This window comes from Mesocricetus auratus, unplaced genomic scaffold (genome assembly GCF_017639785.1).
Source record: "Mesocricetus auratus isolate SY011 unplaced genomic scaffold, BCM_Maur_2.0 Super-Scaffold_100003, whole genome shotgun sequence".
Classification (NCBI taxonomy): domain Eukaryota; kingdom Metazoa; phylum Chordata; class Mammalia; order Rodentia; family Cricetidae; genus Mesocricetus; species Mesocricetus auratus.
This window is the reverse complement of record NW_024429188.1, coordinates 120046830-120059815: the sequence shown is the minus strand read 5'-3', so window position 1 is coordinate 120059815 and position 12986 is coordinate 120046830. Positions and strand designations below refer to the sequence as shown.

The window sequence follows — 12986 nt, the reverse complement described above, 5'->3', positions numbered from 1 at the left end:
TACCACATAGCAGTATATAAGGGTGCACTATATTTATTATAGCTATTATGATAAAGGAAGAATGAACTGAAGTTAAAAGAAATTTTTTGAGGCCGGGCGGTGGTGGCGCACTCCTTTAATCCCAGCACTCGGGAGGCAGAGGCAGGCGGAGCTCTGTGAGTTCGAGGCCGGGCTGGACTGATAGCCTCCGAAACAATACAGAGAAACCCTGTCTCGTAAAAAACAAAAAACAAAACAAAAAAAAAAAAGAAATTTTTTGGCTACTGGCATATATCACCTATCAAAGCACTAATATGTGGAAAGTGGTAGAATTAGGTGTAGAATTATTTAATTGCAAAGAAATGCCAAGGGGGAAGCACCACCTATAAATTCCTGTTTGTATAATACATATCACAAAGCGGAGAAATAATGAAAACAGAGCCACTCTGAAGGATTTAGTTATTTTGTATATATTTTAAATATACATGTGCAATACATTAAAATATATAGAGATGTGTGATTATATATTTACATATATATATACATATCTATATGAAACCACAGAAGGGATACATATGCGCACTCACATGTCTGTGTGCATACCCCAACAGGACCCATCTCTACCTAAACCAGATGCAGTCCATATCAGGCCAACTTGGACATAAGTGAAAGCCCTGACTCGGCAGCAGATTGCATTCAAGAACCCTTCAGTTTCTTCTACCAAGTATAAGGCCATTTAGAAATACACTGAGAAGAGCTCCTCTGGGTGTATGGCAGAGCCCAGGGCCCTTCTGGCAGTGCACAGTTTGCCTGAGTAAGGACTGCAGGGTTGAAATATCAAGGAGCTATTAAGAAGGGGCTTGAAACTAATAAGCAAGCAGCCACAGAGTAACTTTAGCTCCAGAACAATGCACTAATGTCAAAGAATCCTTAGGTATCTGAATTCTAAGCAAAATTTGGGCAGAAGCAGAAAGAAGTGTGTGTTGCTACTAATCACCATCCAGTGTGATCCAGATAACTGGGGATAGCTTTTAGGATAGATAAGTTTGAAGTACAATTAGGCAGATTTTTAAGATTAAACACAAATTATTTAAAGTTTAAGGATTTAAAAGCAACATAAAAGGTCACATGTATTCAGGTATTGGTTTAGGGTTTATAAATGTTTCAAGAAGCCTAACTTTATATATGGCACCATTTGCAGCAATATCATTAACAATATTAATAATCATAACATTTATATATACAAAAATAGAGCAAAGCAATTCTACATGAGGAGATATAAGTGAAGGTATGGGGCAGTGTGCAACCCAATGTCAATACACTCCAGGAAGTTTCATAGCCAGTAAATACTTTGTGTCATATATTCCTCCAGTATATATCTAATAAAGGGACATGGAATTCCCTTTCTTCCTCCTGTGCATGACTATACACTTCTCCTCACTTCACCCTGCACACACATCCATGCACACTTTAAAAGAGATGATATATAGAGTCTGGAAGTCTTAAACTAAGTTGGAGCACCTTGATTTCAAGCAAGTGCCCCCAATATCTAAATTCCTTTATAAATTTTGGGTTTGCTCACAGAAGGAAACTATAAAATTTCTCATGTATCTTAGTAGCAGTCTTTTGCATCCTGCCATCACCATTGTAGCCTTTTCCTTATTGACAGGGGTTTGAAGCACAGGTTCTTTGTACATTTTAAGAAGGGAGTCATTTCTGTGCATCAAATATCTTTCATCTCAGTTGTTCACTGTTGCTGAAATCTAGGTTCTTAGGCAGCTACCATTGCAGACAAAGCCAGGAAGGAGCACAGTGTGTGCAGCAAAGAGTAGATGCAATGGTGAAAATACAATTTGGTTAGGGCTTCTTTACGTTTTCCCCCCACATTTGAGTTTCCACAAGGTACAGAGTCAAAGGTGATGTCCACGGGGGCAGCCTCATATCCAGTAGTTAATTAACTACCCACCATGCACTGCAGAAAGACCACCCACTAATTTCTCATGGTTTCTGAAAAGTAATTGCAAGGGAATCACTTTCTGGAACTGTTAACAAATTCATAAGAAAAAGTTCAATGAGCCAGTGTAATGAAGGGGAGAAACATTGAAGTAGGAGTCAGAAGGCCTGTGTTCCTGTCAAATTCTGCTATTAACTCAAGTGTGTGGTCTTGGGCAATTACCTTCCTATTTCCAGGCCTCAGTTTTCCCATCTGTAAAATTTCAACATTGAACTAGATTAGTATTTAAGATTCTTTCCAGCTCTAAAATTTTATGACTTTTGATGTCCATTATTAAGGCCCGAGCCATGCAGTCTCAGGGCGGTTAGTTTCTAAGAGAGAACAATACCTCTGTAATATCCTTTGCTTTGTTCATTTAGCTATAAAGCAGTCTGCCTTTGGCACTTGGGTCAGACATACAAAGTTATGAGCATCCTGATTTACTATCCTACTCAGCATGCTAGTAGAATCTGTCAGTACTATAAGTTGATTATCAGGAAAATTCTAATTGAATTTGGAAATATAGGAGAGCCTCATGTGCTCACAAACAGGTGAGTGTGGTTGTGAGTGCATACACACATTGGGATACAAACTATTGCTAGCAATCAGTTCATTACAATAATCCATTTCCCTTAATACAATTTAGTAAATAGTATAGTATAGCGAAGTTTGGCATCTAAGGAAAACATTGATGGAAAAACAACCCTTTTGAATGTGTCAGAGAAAGAGGCAGGAAGAAAGAAACAAAGATATCAAACAAAATAAAAATATAGACAAAGATTAGTCTTAGCAGAACAATAGAAAGGTAGAAAATGCGGCAAAGTAAAAGGAGAGGTTGAAAAAGGAGAACAGAACAGGATAGTGAAAGAAGAGTCAGGGAGATGTAAAGGAAGGAAAGATGGAAGAGGGAGGGAGAGAGGAAAAGAGTGAGGGAGGGAGACAAAGAAGGAGGAAGGGAAAGAAGGAGGGAGGACGGGAGGGTGGGAGGGAAGGGAGTTATATTCCCTGGAAGGCTGAACGCTGTTCCACATGTACCTATGATGACTATCCTAGAAGAAAGTCCTCAAAGGCACTGTGGAAAGCAGAGTGACAATCAGAGCCTACATCGAGAGGCATTACCTTGAGGAGCCCTAAGCTTCCATGTTGCTGACTCTGTCAGTCCTCAGTGTCCAAACCTCATGCCCATGTATCACCTGAATTTGCCATGATAGCCATAAAAGCTGAGCAGACTGATGTAAAAAAGATTGAAGAAGAGTAGGGTAGATACTGTGAAACAGAGCAAGGCATCCTGAACTAGGATATACTTTGTCATTCTCCTGATGCCGCAGGAACAAAAGAGGTGAGGCCCTAACTTTGGCTAATTTATTATCTCACACCCTCCCCCAAACATGAAGCTTATGCTTTACTGAAGAGGGTCAGGAGGAGAACACTCTGGATTCATCTTGTAGGAAGGTCATACAGACTTTTCCTGGGCCTTAGGGAAGGGTGCGCTACCAGAAGAGATTTTTCTGCACACAGTGTTGGTGTGCCTCTTACAGCGGCAGCCTGGTCGCCGGAAGCTATCATAGCCCTTCTGGCACAGATGGAGGCATCCACGGGTAGGCAGGTAGCAGCACAGGCAGGGTAAGAAGAGGGAGATGAGACTCATGGCTGCCCAGCGAATGAAGCAAGAGCTAGGACCACAAGAGCAGGGCTCATCAGCGCAGTTGTCTTCATCATCAGTGGAGCAGTGGTAGAAGAGGCCCTTGACACAGCAGAGGCAAGTGCCATAATCAAGGAGGCTCTCAGCAGAGCAAAGGCAACGCTGGTTGCACATCCAGCAGGAGGGAAGAGGGCGAACTGCTGTGCATGGAACACACTTACAGCGCCCGCACTCCTCGCAGATAAAGAGGTGATCACTGGGATGCCCTACAGATAGCTCAGCTTCTCCCTTCAAAGCACCATCGACCTTTGGGTGGGCCCCTACTCCAGGCTGGGTTCTGATGATGAACTGGCCTGAAGGAGAGGGTGTAATGCTGGCCAAGAGCCTTTGATCAGAGGCAGTGGTGCTTTGGGACATTGAGCTGGCAATACTAGATTGGCTCAGATGCTGAGGCAGGGGCTGAAGCTGATGACACTGGCTGATACTGCGCGGGAGAGCAGTAGGCATGGTAGCCAAGGACCAATCAGACTTGTGGGTTTGCACAATAAGGGAAGGGCTGGAAAGAGCCTGTTTACAAGGGGCTGGAGGCCGTTCCACATAATCATTGCTAGCGTGAGTAGAGCGCAGCTGTTCAATAGGCAGAATTTGTTGGAACTCATCTATAGCCGTAGCATCCATTTTGCCTAGATTTTTGAGCTCTAAGTGATTTGGGGTCAGAGTGGCACTTATGGTGATAAAAAAATGAGCCCTTGTAGTTATATGGACCTCAAATCACATCAGAAAATCCTAGGGGAAAAGAAATAGAAACAATATATGAGAATATACAGGTAACAAGTTCAGGGGACCCAAGAAAAGTTAAGACCTTTCATCTTTCAAATGCTATATTGTAGGCTTCATAAAACACCTTTATTTTGTAACTGAACTCACTTATTTTCAGAAAAGTATGGTCTTCCTATTCAAAGGATAAATCAATTTGTGAGCAAAGGTTACATTATTACTTTTTTTGTATTCCATCATGTGACTAAGTTAATAGAAACAGCTAATCTGAGTTTTGATCATCTAAATTCTAATAAAAATGGAGCTAAATGTTAAAGGCAAAGGTTGTTTCCTAAAGCAATATTGATTCAATAGAGGAAAGTTCATAGGTCTACCAAGAGAAGCTGCTCTTATGTGTCCATGGCCATGTATATAGCCAACCAGTCTCCTGCTTCAGCCTCCAGAGTAGCTGGAACTATAGTTATGCATCATCACACTTAGCTTCAAAAATCACACATTTTTATATATAACATTGGGCAATGGGACAACTATCAAACTATTTACAAGCCCTGAATTATTTCAAGTATCACTGTAACTGTACAATTGTATTTACAAAAAAATTCTGCATAGATTGCTTTTTTCTATCTCTGCACCAAAAGTTTTTGTAAAGAGAAGACATACGCTATATTTAAGCTTAGTTGAATATTAGAAAATATTCTCTTACATTTTCATTGTGCCAAAAATGGTTGTGTAGTCATTCTCCCGAAGCCGTTGATATAGTGTAGAATTGATAAATGATGACTATGCAGAAATATTTTACAAGAAGTAGACTCCTGTACCTAGAAGACTTAATGTTCAAAAAAGAAATGGAAAAATGAATCAAAGAGGCAACATGAAACACCAGAACATAATGATCATTAGCATGAATACAGTACATATTTGGAATCTAGGATATTTTAAGTCTCCTTAGAATGAACCAATTACTCATACTTCTGGATAGATTGAATGAATAGTAAATAAAAATGAACAAAGAGCTAGAGAACAGTGTCTGTTTATGTTTCCACAATAAACTAAACAACACTGAAATGGGCCCAAAGTGAAATAACAGGAATAATAATGATACAGTTCATAAAGAGTTCAGCAGCTAAGAATGACTACACTTTGCTGGCTTTTTAAGGCTATATATTCATATAAATATGATTAGCTAAACTTACATCTGCTTAAAATTAGATTAACCTAATGTATTACCAAAGACTCAAACATAGTAGAATACTTTCATCAATTCACTTGTTTTCTTTAGGCCTTAGTTTTACTACCTATATAATTATACGGGTGGTCTAGGTGATCTCCAAGGATACTGCCCCATAGTGGTCTGTATTTCTGTAGCTATGTAATTTAATCTTTCTTTTCATCCACATCATCTACATCTTCAAGTTCTTGAGGGTTAAGTTGGGTAAAATGCCCTTGTTTGTTTGGACAATTCAAAAAAAACAAAACAAAACTAGAATCACTTCCCTGCAACCTTCTGCCCATAGCTTTATTAAATCTTTATACAGTCATAATTTCAGTGTTGGAAAGTAGACAATATTCACTTGGGCATATGACAAAACAAGGATATACTGTTCAGCTGTCTTATAGATAACATGTGAATGCAGAAGCTTTGGACTATGAACAGTATTTTACAAAATTATAAAATTGGGTTTATGTCCAACTTATCAAATACAGGATGAGTGGTGTCATTCAAATTTTGTATGAATTAAATACAGCAGTAGATGCTAGATATAGCTAGATATATCAATTTCCAAAATACATGGAAAATATCAAGAAGTAGTTTCAGGAGATAATCCTATTATATTCCTAAACTGGGATTACAGTGAAGTCACTGAATACTTGGGCATGCCCACAAAGTTGAAAGCTGAATTTGATAGGATCTAGGTCACAATATAAACAGCTTAGAAACAATAATAAAAATATTCAAGGGGGCTTCTTCCTGCTACCAGAAGGTCACTTAGTGTTTAGGTTAATAAAGGGTATTAAGATAATGCTTAGATTTTTGCAGGAATGGGAGATTTGGCTGGATGATTAAATAAATATAGAATAATGAAGTACTGTTGCCCTCAGGTAAGGTGACTGACAGTATGAAAATATAAGATATCCTGCTCTTATATAAATTTTTTATTAGAATGGGTTCTGAGATCTAGTCAGTGCGTTTAGGATCATGGTGATATTGGAGTTTTAGATAGTAATTAAAGTATTGGATGGCTTTTTTTTACCATTCTAGGCCTGCTGAATCAATATAGCTAAAATATTAACTGAAATAATTGAAATATTATCTATCCATCTCTATCTCTATCTGTATAATAGCAGAAGGTAGTGAGGAGGAATGCTGAAAAACAAATAAGAAAGATACCACTTGTAGATTAGATGAGAAAATATATGTAGACTAGATGATAAACTAACACTGCATACATGTTTATTATTCAGGAGTCCACCAATTAAAAAGCCATTTTTATGAGCAGCAAAACTTAATAAACTGCCTGTGGTCAATTTGATATTTTGATAGATGACAAAGAATGTAAATATCACATATTATTAAATAGCAGTCAATGTGGTTATGAGTTTGGTTATATAGTGATGGAATCTAGTGATTTTTGTCACGTAGTACCTCTGCAGTAATGAATGATGCATTGTAAACCCACCCCCATCAGTCTTGCTGTCCAGGTGCTCATGGCTTTCTAAATAGTTTTTCTATAGCCATGAAATTTGCTATATACAACCTAAACAGAAATTTCTTTTCCGACTAGGAAGCTAAACCTATTCATGAAATGGTAATGTTTTTAATGAAATAAAATGTAATTTTCTCTCTAAAACCTAAAATCTGCCATGTTGAGACAAAAGTTGAAAACTTTTCAGCCTAAAGCTCTTCTTTTGTGGTGTCTTAAAACTTTTCTGATTTCTATAATAAATCCTTTTTGATACAGTATGATTCAAGGTTGCTTTTTAAAGAGAGAGGAGAAGAAAGAAGGAAGGGCTGACTCCTGTTTTCTCCCACTCTCACAGGCTCAATGCTGTTTTGTACCTTAATGTGTAATGGCTGTGAGGTGTTTTTTTTTTCCCCTGTACTCTGCTGTTATATACACTTGTTCTCAGAATAACTGAAAGCAAACATAGGGGGAATTTCTGCTATGGCTTTATATGTTTTCTTAGCTCTACTATACCAAAGTCTGCTCTCTAAAAATCCTCTGTGCAAAAGCATTTGCATCTCTATCAAAGCACCCCCCCTTACAAATACCAAGTTGTATATAGTTTACATTACTGACCTCTCTGTTACTGACTGGGCCTCCCTCCTACCACATACATCTTGCTAGAGCTGCCAGGTTCTCACCACATTTAACTCTTAACTTGTCAAATTACTACCCCAGTCCTATTCATTACTTTAATAGTTTCATTAAGACTCATAGCAGTTTATTTCAAGGCCCTGAGCCTTGCAGTTTTAAGACCTTGGCATTATTAAAGATATAGGTGTTTTAGTGATGAGTGATGCAGAAAAAAATTCTAACACTGAACAAATTCATATGCTTCTAATGGGGAGGAAAATTCTAAGAAGTGAGTTGTTAATTTAAGACACCAGGATCTTTTTATAAGCACCAAATTATTTTCTAAGACACAAGAAGCTTGGGATATAGTCTTAATGCTTGCTTTACTTTGCTGTGTTACTGTAGGCAAGTGACTTCTCTGCTTCTTCATCTGCAAAATGAAGAGGATATAAGAAGGATTTTTTTAAAGAAGGATTTTAAAGTCCATTTTGTCCTGGTATAAATTCTGTCCTGGGTTTTTGGCTGCTTATCTAAGTCTCAAATTCTTTCATGAATAATTAGTTTCCTTTCATTTCAATCCTTTGCTTCCTTACTACTAACCTCTGAACAAATATATCTAAATCCAAGTCACTAATATCACTAGATTATGTTTCACAGCTAGAGACCTAAAAACAGAGCACAAAGAAATAAGATGTCTAGAATTTTACAATAATACTTTAGTGTGTATTAGACTCAAATAGATGACGGTATACTTAACTGTGGATTAACTGTTAGTCTGCCTTATTTGTATTTTTGTATGCAGCTGACTTATGCTTTAACACCTTATATACTCCATGTGATAATACATCACGTTACAGTGAGGTTTTAATATGTGCAGAAAAGGAACAACAATTTCCATTTCAAAATGCATTGTCTGTTTAAGAGTTCAAGATTTTTTTTCTGTTCATGGAACTTGATTTGCAATATTCATAGGTGAGTGATAGATAGATCATTTCCCTAGGTCCTATCAAATATCTTTTTGACTAACTAGACATGGTCACAGGTTCTTATTTTGAACAAAATTCCCATATACCACATACAGATATGTACATATAAACCCAGGCACGAATCCAGAAATTTCTAAATCATTGCTCTGACTCAATGTAAGTGGGGGGTTATGCCGTGTCAGCTTGCGCCATTTCTACCCAAGGCAAGGTGATATGATGAAATCTGAACGATGCACAGCCCAGGCTGGTGAGCCAATAGCAGACTAGCCTCACGCTGACAAGGATGCCTGCTGGTCAGCCAGACTGGCCTCAGCAAGGGCTCTTCCTACGTCCTCACCTTGGGTGGTTAGGCTGCGCAGTAAGGGGCTTAGGTAATCACCGAAATGCATTAAAGGTCAACAGACTAGACATTAAATTGGTATTTGCCTAAAAAGCATCATATTGAATTCCTATTTTGATTTATAAATTTCCAGTATGGATAATTTTTTTACAAGAGATGATTCATTAAATATCATTTTAAGGGTTTTCATTTTATTTTACCCAGGCTCTTTCGTGTTTGCACGCGCGCGCAACCGCGCGCGAGCACACACACACACACACACACACACACACACACACACACACACACACACACACACACACACACACACACACACACACACACCCCGAAGGCTGGAATGAATGGCAATCTGTGCATTGCATGAAAGGAATTCTGAAGTCTTTAAGAGCTAATCCCTGTGGCTTACCTTGAGAAAATGGTTTATCCATGCCGAGAAAAGCAGAACTAACACTCGATCAGGCTCAAAGGAGCTCTTCTCCCGAGTCTTTAGGTTTCTCCACCTCTCTTCGGAAAGTCTGAATGAAAACTCCTTTAGTGGAAGAGAAGATAAAAACAGAGATAGTTCTGTCTTGGTCCTTCCGACACAGCAGGAGAGGGAGAAAGGAAGAGAGGGAGAGAGAGAGAGGAGAGAGGAGAGAGAGAGAGAGAGAGAGAGAGAGAGAGAGAGAGAGAGAGAGAGAGAGAGAGAGAGAGAGAGAGAGAGAGAGAGAGAGAGAGAGAGAGAGAGAGAGAGAGAGAGAGAGAGAGAGAGAGAGAGAGAGAGAGAGAGAGAGAGAGAGAGAGAGAGAGAGAGACGGCGGTGCTGGGGTGGGGGTGAGAATCAGACCTGTAGTGGCAGACACTCTGTATGGATTTTACATGCAGAGCTGAATCTTGATGCACGTATTCCCCAAAGAAAGCTCGGCAGGGTAAGTTCACCTCCTCCTCTTTCTCCTCCTCCTCTTCTTTCTCCTCCTCCTTCTCTTTCTCCTCCCCCTCCTCCTCCGCCTCTTACTCCTCCCCCTTCTCCTCCTCCTCCAGTTTCTTTTCCCCCTCCTCCTCCTCCAATATTTTTCTTCCCCTCCTCTTCCCCTCCCCCTCCCCTCCTCCCCTTCCTCCTCCCTTACCTACCCTCTCCACCTCCCTTTGGCCCCCGCCTCCACCTCCATCTCGGTCTCCTCCAATCTGTCAGAACCAAAGCAGCAGAAACTGCAGTTGTAGCCACAGGGTATCTCAACGAAGTAATAGATACCGCTAGTGTGTGATTATTTATACAGCTCTGGGTGTGTTGGTATATGATCTGCAGCAGTATGTGTGTTGGGTGAGGTTGCACTCTGTGTTCAGCTCAGTTAGTTGGCTGTTTTGTGAATGCAGATGGTTTCTGGAGGTCTTGTGAATGGGTTATAGGGAAGGATGGGGAGGGATTTATTGCTCCTAGCTATAATTCCCCCTCCCCGCCCCCCCCACCCCACCCCGTGTCGTGGCTTTCCCGGAGCTGCAGCTCTTAATGCTTGGCTAAGTGGCGTCATCCAGCTGAAATTGAATCGACCCATTAGAACTCCCCATAGGAATCTCTGTATCCGGTCCCTGGGTAATGACTGAAACAAAATTTAAAGGGAAGTGGGGTTTTGGGTGAGGGGGACAATTTTAAGGGGACCTTATTTAAATATCTCTGCCAATGACAAGACGCTCAGAATTTGCTGATCGACTGAGGCTTCAATCTGGTAAAGACTGAGATTTTCCTTTAAGGGCTTCCCCCACCTCTTTTCCTCATTCATTCCCACTTTTTTCCAGCACTAATAATTGTCCATCCATCATCCTCTGGGAAACAATTACCCAACCTACATTCCCTTTCTTCCTTCAGCATGTCATACTTTTAACAACAAATATTTATTAAGTGCCTTCCTTTGTGCTAGGTGTTCTGGATTCCTGCCTTTATGGAGCCTCCCTGGGACTTTCTGTGTTCTGAAAATAAAGCAATAAAGCAGCCTTAATTTACTCTTAGAGAGAAAGACAAATCTTTCTGTAAATTCTCTTCAACCCATTATTTAGTTCAAAAGGAAGGGTGGGGGGGTCTTCCTTCTCACTTCCAGACAGAAACATTGGAATAAATTCAAGACTCATATTTAAAATTAAAGTCCTGCTTCAGTGGACTAGTGGCAGGAACTTGGCCATCAACATTCTTAGGATGCTTTGGTTACCCCATCTATAAAATTAAGATGGTAAATGGTGACAGTTCAGACTAAAACAAACTTGTGAGTCTGGAAACTCAGATTCTTAATCTTACTCTAATTCCTTGTGTGACCTTTGCAATTTACTTCCTCTCTAGAGCCTCAATTTCTACATCAACACAAGGAAATCTGATTTGGTAATTGCCCTGTCTAGCTTTGGCATTATATTATTTATACCCTTTCAGGAGTATTAGAACAAAAGAAAATGGAAACTTTAAAAATATAAGGTTGTGTGCTTATGTGTGCTCCGTAAAAGTTCTTCAAATTATTCTGTTCATATGTAACATATGTGTATATAATACTTATATACATATATAATTTATAAGCAAATCTAAATGTGCTTTGTTTCAATCGTAATTACTAGTCAAGAGATTTTCCTATGTAAATTCTTCTCTCTTTTATGGTTCAGTCTTGTCCTTACACTTGAGCTTATTGAAATTATGAAAACCATAAAAACTAAATCATAGGTTCATCTACAGTTAATAGATTAGTAATGTATTCCTTTAACAACTATTTATTGTCAAACAACTATGTACCAAGAACTTACTATTAGCTAGATCCAGGCCAACAGATCAACACTCACAATTTTGACTTCTCAATTTAGGAGGTATGTAGCTGACTTTGGAAAATTCAATTAACCCACCAAGCCTATTTCCTCATCTTTAGAATAGAGGCAAAAATGGTTTCTACATCATAGAATTATGTCGTTGCACTTTAATTTGAATAAAGTCTTATATTTAGAAGTTTTATTATGTGACTGGCATATAAAAACACTCAATGAATGGTGACTATGAATTTTAAAAATTGTCCACACCTTAATTCAGCCCATAAAAAAGGCAAGAGATGGCTTTAATTAGAAGTCTTTTAATTTTTAAAAGATTTAAAATTTTTCGACTGATGTGTATGAGTGCCCCACGAATATGTATGTAAGTGCACCATGTACATGCAATGAAAAGAAGAGGGAACATTGTGAGGTACCATTACGTGCTGGGAACTTGCAAGAACAAATGCTCTTAAACTTTGACCTATCTTTCCCAGCCCCACCTTTCATTGTTTAAGGCACACATTCAATTTTTACAATGATCCTATGGAGTTTGCTAGCAAATTAGTGTAATTTTACAAAGAAGAAACAAAAGTTTGAATAAATTAGGTAATTTATGACTGATGATTTTCATATCTGGGATTTAACTTACACAGGGCTTGCAAGCTTAATCACTATGTCATAGTGCTCAAGCATGTGCAAAACCCAGCTATTTGGCATTTATTATGGTTAGAATATTTGTGTCTCCCTCAAATTTTTATGTTGAGAACTATTCATCAATGTGGTTATATTAAGAGGGGAGTCTATTGAGAGTTAATTAAGTCATGAAATTGGAGCCCTCATGGAATTGGTGATCTTATACAAGAGTCCCTGGTGAGCCAGAGTTCCCTTTGCACCATATAAGGATTTAGTGAGAAGCCACCATATATGAATCAGAATGTAAGGCCTCACCAGACACTATCAGTAACTTTATATTAAACATCCCAGCCTCTAGAATGATGATAAGTTCTGTGGTTTACTGGCTATCTACTCTAAGATATTTTGTTATAACCACTAAAGCAAACAAGATATTAACTGAATATTTTCTATTATTATATACTTCTTTGCCTTTGAATATTCTGATCAGTCTTCTTGAAATACTTCCCTAATGTATTTTTCATACCTAGTTACCTAAGTCTCATATTGTAGGAAAAACTTTGCCTAATCACCTCAGTAGTCTTCT

At 38.7% G+C, this 12986-nt stretch overlaps 1 protein-coding gene across 2 annotated transcripts; it reads right to left on the bottom strand.

Moving 5' to 3' along the window:
- Positions 1-433: 433 nt before the first annotated feature.
- Spry3 (sprouty RTK signaling antagonist 3) lies at positions 434-9955 on the bottom strand. Of its 2 annotated transcripts, XM_040744820.1 has the most exons (4): positions 9840-9955; positions 9420-9542; positions 5095-5217; positions 434-4400 (listed from the first exon to the last, which is right to left on the bottom strand). In XM_040744820.1, exon 4 carries the CDS (start codon positions 4290-4292, stop codon positions 3426-3428), a length of 867 nt encoding a protein of 288 aa, XP_040600754.1. In that variant the 5' UTR covers positions 4293-4400; positions 5095-5217; positions 9420-9542; positions 9840-9955; the 3' UTR covers positions 434-3425. The 2 variants fall into 2 exon arrangements, with proteins under 2 accessions (XP_040600754.1, XP_040600756.1); XM_040744822.1 differs by lacking the exon at positions 9840-9955 and having other exon boundaries at positions 9420-9646.
- Positions 9956-12986: the final 3031 nt, after the last annotated feature.